The 8,003-nt window shown below is 38.8% G+C and overlaps 1 protein-coding gene across 2 annotated transcripts in view; it reads left to right on the top strand.

Annotated features, from left to right (window-relative positions):
* Positions 1–5,998: 5,998 nt before the first annotated feature.
* pkp3a (plakophilin 3a) overlaps positions 5,999–8,003 on the top strand; it is an 18,751-nt gene continuing 16,746 nt past the window's right edge. The window contains exon 1 of one of the 2 annotated variants that reach the window (XM_032523112.1): positions 5,999–6,247. In XM_032523112.1, coding sequence (XP_032379003.1) covers positions 6,185–6,247 — 63 coding nt within the window. In that variant the 5' untranslated portion in view covers positions 5,999–6,184. The remainder of the gene's footprint in view (positions 6,248–8,003) is intronic. The other variant, XM_032523113.1, reaches the window with a different exon arrangement.

The raw sequence follows: 8,003 nt of genomic DNA, 5'->3' as shown, positions 1-8,003 counted from the left end.
ACAGCAACCGTTTGGATGCTGAGCATTGGGGGTCCGGTGGTTGTGCCTCCACATCCCAACTTCGTGGCTGGGATGGCAGCTTTGTTTTCAAGCTACTACATCTTTAATCTGGTGTACCCGGAGCAAGCATCTTGCACACTAAAATTCATTCAAAGGTAACTCTGTTCTTGTAGAATTAATTAGGCATAACAGTTGATCATTATTCTTGTAGAGTTAGTTATTATGAGTAACAGATTTTATTTTGCTTCAAGTGTACTTACAGTAAATTCCTTAAATCATTTTTGAGTTTATAAAAAGGGTAAGTTAGCAGTTATTTACCTAAAATGCTTAAATCATGCAGAACCAATTCATTTTATCTAATTCATTCATTAGAGAGCTGTTAAACTGTTTTTGTTTTTCAAACATTGACAATAAAGACTATTTGATTATACATTTTGAAAAGTAGTTCTGCATTGAGGTAAACTGGGATTTAGGCGAATAAACTAAAACTTGTTCTTTTTATCTTGCATTCACAAGAAATCAGATGAAAGTTCATTACAGTTAGCATATTTTCTATGCCCACCCTACCCGACCTTCCCCCCTATGGCTCAGCAAACATACAAAAAAGGATCTTTGCATAAACACACGCATGCATTACACATATACACACCCACATACAGATTTGCACAGCCGGATGTATTTTGCATCTTGTAGAGCAGTTAAGGCACTTTTTCATGAAGTTTATTTGCATGTGATTTTGTGATTCAGATGCTTCATCGACTGAACCCTTCAAGTGGAACCAAGACAACAAAAGTGTTGAGCCAAAAACATGAGAACATACAGGAGAAAGGAGAACTGCATAACCCTTGCGTCTCCTCCTACTCACGGGGGTAGGGGAGAGGAGACGTCAACAAATGACAAAAGTAACAGATGGTTCCCGAAATGCTCTCAAGATCAGTTACTCATTAAAACGGAGCACACGACGACTTGAGTACTGCGGACGTACGGGATTCGGGTTGGTCTATCATGGTCATTATGAGCTCTTAAGAAAAATAGAAGTTACCTTCTGAAAACATACAGTATTGTTACACTGTGTTGATTTAATATAAAATGTCATGAGTTGCATCTCTGACTCTGGTTTTATTTTACAGTTGAAGAGAATCTAATGCAATGGTTTTTGAATTAAAAGCAAGCTGGTCTTATTTAAAACACTTTACAACAGGCATCAGCAAAGCTGCGAATGTAAAAACTAAATTAACTGTTTATTTTTTTACAACAACGTATTGTATTGTGAAATATTTACATCTTTTTGCTGGATAATGAGTTGCCAGCAAAAAACTGTAATATTTCACAATACAATATGTTGCTGTAAAAAACAATTTACAACAACATATGTATTGTGAAGTATTTACAGCTATTACCTGGAACTCGAGTTGCCAGGTAATAGCTGTAATTTGAATAGAATACAAGATAATGTGTAAATAAATTACAATAAAATAGTTTTCCTTAAAAAAACAAAACATTGCTGTAATTTATGTACAACAAAAACCTGTAAAAGAAACTGTCTTATACTGTAAAATTTTTACAGTTATTAACAGTAACTAACAGTAATTTTACAAGATTTTGCTGGCAATTTTTTGCCAGGTGTTTACTGTAACTACAGTCAAATTTGTTACAGTGAGTAAATTTTAACCATTTTTTGCTCATAAAGCTGAAAACAGAAATGGCTTTGTCTCTAGGAGAATATATCCTGTCCTTAAAAGGCATAATTTCCTGTCATATGGTTTGATAAAGTACTCATTGGACATACGTATCAGGCACCCTGCAATAATGTAGCTGTACTCATTGAGGTCATCCTGTACGTCTTATCCTGTTGGTTTGGTGATGTTATGTGTGTGTTTGAACATCTTGTCGACAGGGGGAATGACAGACAGCGCTGCCCGCTGCAGAAGACCGACAGGATTGAAAAGCAGAAACTTCAGTGGCTTTATAGTGAAAAACGTTAAGAACGTGTAAACAACACGCAAATAACACAGTCAATTACACCAAAGTTGTCCACACATTTGTGCAACTAGCATCTGGTATTACATAGAACACCACCTAGTAGTCAACCAAAATGAGTTTCCTCGTCCGTTTAAGTTAGTGCTGTCAAGTGGCATTATTCTGAAATTTTTTACGATTTGTACCAAGTTTATCCGGCTCTCCAGCCACCCAAAAAAAAAAGGTACAGCGTATGATTAACATAATCCCACTAATATGTTTTTGACCTGTGTGGGAAGTTTTAAAAATGATTTGAACTCGTAATGGATGTCAAGGCAAACAAAGACATGTCTCCAACAGGATGTCTGAACATAGGAACCAGCGTCCTGCATCCTATCTCTGCTATTAACATTTGAATAAAAGCAAACATTCGGGTGTGCCTCTATTCATCTCTGTTGATGGATCTGCATGAAAGTTGGTTTCATGCTTCAAACAGCGGTCGTCATGGTCACTGTCAAAAGCGACCTACCAAAAAAAAAAAGTCACCATAGCAGCTACCCGCTATTCTACAATGGACAACACATCCCATTACTCACTTCATAATTCAACAATCGATTTTTCCAACTAAGTACCATTATGTTAATTGTTAGTCTGCACTGTATACTGCCAACTGGATCAACATCACTTCTTTATGGATGACCACCGCCTTGCAAAGCTCTGTTTGATTCCGAAACAAATACGCTTGAAAAAAGCCTTTTAACCGTTACCCCGTCAAATTTGAACCATTTTCAAAGTTTTTTTCAAAAACTGAGAAAAGAGACGGATGGGTTTCTTTCAACCATTCACCCAAAATTTATTGTTTAGAAAGAGGTTTCAAACAGTAACTCTGGCAAACTTTGGACATAGACCAATCTGTGATCCAATCAAACATCATCTGGCTATTAGTGCAAAAACATTACTTTGTTTTGTTTTGTCATCATAATGTCATGTATGTCTATGTCATATAAATTAACTCTATTGACCATTAATAAAAAATGGTGTTGAAAAAACAAAAACATTTTTAAAAGCATTTTTGACAAACAAACACAAAAGTTACATTTTCATTTGCACCAGAAGGACAACAATTTCATGGTACAGCAAAGACAACAGTAGATGGATGTAACACGTGAATGTACAAACAATCCTAAAAGAAAACAAAATCGAGAAAAAGAGCCAAAAAGCAAGAACTTTTCAATAATCTTTTTGAAAAGATCTTTTCACATGTACATGTGTAAACGCAGATTATTACGTGTGTTTTCTCCAAGAACACAATGTCCATGACCGACCAGTGTCACCCTGCTGTGACTGACTGACTGACTGCCTTTGTGCAACTTTGTGGCCATTTTGCGTATTGTGTTGTGTTAGTGCTTGTTCAACTGCCAATGTGAGCGAGTGCAGATGTAGTTGCGCATTTTTTCGTCCTATGCGTACAAATAGCATTGAGATCTAACAGAAACTTCTGTAAGTCAGTAACAGTAACAAATGGACTCACTAACAAGTTGGTTCACGGCTGGGCTATAAGTTCAAACACACAAGGTTGTCAGTTGAATGTGTTTGAGCTAACGTAGCAATCAAACAACTAGAGTAGCTAAACACGTTTGAAATGACTGCTAGCTTGCTACAAGCTACAATCGAACACACAACAAAGGCTGTCAGTTGAAATGATTTTTTGAGCGAACGTTAGCAATCAAGCTTCATACATTACGGAAACATTTTTGAAATGATCTTCCGATCTTTTGTTATTGTTGTATGAGAAAGTGAGTATTTTTCAGGATTCACCCATTTTAGCTGTGACAAGTTATACCGTAAAAACCGTTCATACCGAGCTGCACAATTCACAATCTGCAGCTCGTCATATGTGGCAGTGACACTTGTTGCTGTCTTCCATGTGCGTCTGTGGTTACCTTCTGTCCATGGTCCCTTTGTCTCCGCCCATCCCCTTCACATGGTCTGCACTTCTGTGCTTGTTAGGGTTGCCCTCCAGTTCTGCTCAACCTGTGTTCCTTTTGTGCCGTTAGTTGTTCTATCCAATTTTGCTATCACCTGTTCCTCGTTACTGTCTTGTCCAATCCTCTGTCTTTCGTTGATTGGTCTGGGTTTTCAAAAACTCTCTGTTAGTTTGTCTCTCTGTGTTGTTCCTATGAGGTCCTGGTTTGTTGTAGGGGTTGTATTTGTGATGTTTCTCATTGTAGAGTCAAATAAAGCGTGTTTTGTGTTCTGTCAAATGTGCTGAAAAGTCTTGCGTTTGGTGGTCGCCCCTGCTGAAACCTGATGACAGAGCCGATTACATGGCCAGGAGCAGGTCTTTAGCCTGAGGATTTGAGTGGCCTGAGCAGAGGAACCAGGAGCATGATCATACCCATGTTGTAGTGGCCCTTCAGAGTCTTGCCTCATTATGGCTAGTTTTATGAAGAATAAAAAAGCAATGGTGTTTGAAGATAACCGCATACACACATGTCAGCTGTGCAAGTCTGATTTGCTCTGTGCGGGTTTCTGTGTTTTCCTTCCAAACATTATCAGTTTGCAGCCGGCTTGATCCTGATTTCTTCCTGATGTAGTTGCCTGTCACGTCTGTGTCGATGCTGCAAAACTCAAAACACAAGGAAAGTTCAAGCGTACCTACTTGCGTCTAACCTTAATCCACATAAGCCTTCCACAATTGGAACCTGCCTTTAAAGGGGAGAGTGAGAAGCTAGACGTTCCTTCTTGCACTGTTAATCACCCGCTGAGCCTGGCTGTGGAGGTGGAGATTTGGCTCTTGACAAGATTGCGAGAGGATTACTGCGAGTGTGAGGGTGCATGTGTGAGTGAGGAGTCTTTGAGTGACCAAGAAGTGCCGCAGTCACTCTGTTTTAACAACTGTCCATCTAAAATGAACATGGACAATGGCGACTGTGCTACTAATGCAACACTCAAGCTACGTCTATGTGAACTGGCGGCTGAGCCACCCAATCCATACTTTTCTGCACCGAGCCGAATTGCTGTGTAAAACAATCAAGTATCCTAAAAAAAAGTATCTAATAATGCTGTGATTGGCTGTCAACGTTATACATCATAGAGGCATGTAGGAAAAACTTTGTCATACCGTGAAAAATCAATACAATATTTGGGCATAATGTGTACATTGTAATTTCATATGTGTGTCATAACATCGGTATGTTAAAGGCACCAGTATAACCGAAGTCTTCAAGTATTGGTACCCAGCCCTACCACCACAACTATATCCACGAAGTAGCTATTGATCTACACAAGCGCCCTACTCCTACCATGCCTATATTGTACACCCATTAGCGCTGTGTTGTGGTGTGTGGTTGTTGTGTGGCATGGGCTGGCAGAAAGATGGACCCATGAATGGAAACCCTCTGAAATGAGGGGGGACCGAAAGAACTCCGGAACGGGCATGGACAGGGGTCGTCACTGCAACTTTTGCGCGCGGGCGGCTCCTTTGTCACAGTGATGAAGCAGGCGGACAGGGTCCTCGATGGGGGACGGAATTGTTAGAGGACGTCCCAAGAGGTTTGTCAGCGGGGCGTCCGCACGCCCACATGCGCCATACTGCTATTACCGCACGTGGCATTCATGATGATATGTAGCCTATGCATTAGGGCTATAGCCATGCTGAGCATGATTGAAGGTATGCGGTTTTTAAAAGTTTTCCATACCAATGGCAACCACCCACACACCACACAAAAAACCACACACACACACACACACACACACACACACACACACACACACACAAACGCAGTCATCTTTTAGGCTGTTTTCTGTCACTCAGCTTCTTTGAACTAGACTCGGAATTCAATAAAACAGCTGCTCCGATGTTCTGACTCATCAATAAAGTGTTGCAAAATCCTGAAAAAAATGCACAGAATCACACAACATAAATAAAACGTATTGTGCAAACTCAAAATACAAAACTTCACCTAACTTCCCTAGAAAAGTTTTGGGTAGAAAGGCAAAACTAAGCTTATTTCCACTGGTCCTGGCTGTTACTGTCAGACTGTCTGCCCACCCCTCTGCACACACCCTGTGGCGTCATCATCTACTTTGACTCATCTCTTTGTTTTGTGTATACTCTGCATTTACCTGCAATGGAAAGAGTAATTGTAACTTTTAGGGCGGTGACTGTGACTATAACTTTTAATACTTTCTGATATCCCACCAGATCAGATCACCTTGTTAGATGAGCAGGTACACTTCACCAGAGAGGAGAACATCTACAATCAACACATCATCAATGGTAATGGTAAGTAAAAATCTGTGATTTGTTTTAACTATGTATACCAGATTAATCTATTTAATTGCTTTTTGAATTATAATGTAAATTTAATTTCACTGAGAACATTTGTCACCGTCTCGGACTCACTGAGCCATTAAGTGCCTGCGTGTGACGCTGTTTGATTGTTTCTATTTACAAACATGCTGTGATAACCAAGATGAACTCAGTGTACAGAGATTAGCAAGGAGTTCAAAGAAATTTGTGTAAAAGTGAAAGGTAATTTTTTCAGGTAGATGAGGAGCTGATAAGTAGAGGATAATGATGCTTCTCCAGATCTCCTTCTGCATCTACTTCAGTGTAAACGTATTGCCTTTGATCTGCTTTCAAGGGATATGATTAGCTGCTTGAATACCCTTTAGAAAGGTTGCGGTTCATCGTTTTCTGCGCAGATGCACCTAAACAAAGGAAGGCACTTAGGAAATAAAGCATTTAGAGCAGATACGTTTATTTACTTAAATCTTTTTTCTGACATAGTCTGCATCCAGACTCGTAGACATGCATCATGCATCATGCACTGCTCCCACGCTTCATATCAGCTGCAGTGACTCATAGTTGCTAAGTTACTCAAATAAAACAAACCAGATAAAACTAAGGTGTGGCTCCTCCTCCTTAATAATAGAGTGAGCCTGTGGCACACCTTGTAACAGTGATCCATTCATGTTCAGTATCATTTGCAAGATTGAACTTGATCTTACAAAGCTGGCCAATTTGAGAAAACATCAGGGACAAAGCTCTCTGACTACTGCTGCATACTGAAGCAAAAGGGATATACCTCCTAATTTCATATTGAGAAGGAAGAGCAACATCCCTGTTTAATTAACGAATAAATAAAACTGTATTTACAAAAGTAAAAAGACAGTGGTGGAATACGTACTGTGTGAAAACACTCTACTAAAGGTTGTAGTAAAAGTACATAAGTATTACATCAAAATTAAAAGTACTCAGTATGCAAAATGGCCCATTTCCAATTAGAGATGCATCAATGTGTTTATCACTTTAAAGTTGCAGCTAGTACTAGTTAAAACTATCTTATATATGGCTGGGTGTATTTAATTTAAAGTTAAGTTAATCTATTATAATACATCTAATTCATTAGTTGAATTTGAAGTTGCATTATTATTAATAATCTGAATCTGAAAAGTAACAACAAAACTAATGTTGCCAAATAAATGTAGTGGAGTAGAAGTAACCTATTAAGTAGCATAAATGGAAATACTTGAGTAAAGTACCTCAAGATTGTACTTCAGTACAGTACTTAAGTATATGTACTTAGTTACTTTCCACCACTGTAAACAACAGTGGATAGCATGTGGCATCATTGTGTTAATGAATGAATGCCCCTGTCACATTTAAGCCAATTATTCTTTTAAATATGACTCCACTGACCACAAACATTGAGCTGTCAGACAGTTATTTGGTTTATTCAAACTTCCACATGCTGTTTAACTCCTCTCGAGATGGATATTTGATTGCATTTTAATGTTGACATAACTGCAATGTGTTCAATTTACATTTAAAACATTTTAACATTAAAGGTCCCATGGCATGAAAACTTCACTTTATGAGTTTTTTTTAACATTAATATGAGTCCCCCCAGCCTGCCTTTGGTCTCCCAGTGCCTAGAAATGGTGATAGGCCGAGCCCTGGGTATCCTGCTCTGCCTTTGAGAAAATGAAAGTTCAGATGTAGATTTATTTATTTGATTAGAACAATGCACATTAAT

The sequence above is a fragment of the Etheostoma spectabile genome, chromosome 8 (genome assembly GCF_008692095.1).
Source record: "Etheostoma spectabile isolate EspeVRDwgs_2016 chromosome 8, UIUC_Espe_1.0, whole genome shotgun sequence".
Taxonomy (NCBI): Eukaryota; Metazoa; Chordata; class Actinopteri; order Perciformes; family Percidae; genus Etheostoma; species Etheostoma spectabile.
Note: the sequence above shows the minus strand (reverse complement) of the source record. Positions and strands in the feature narration are given on the sequence as shown.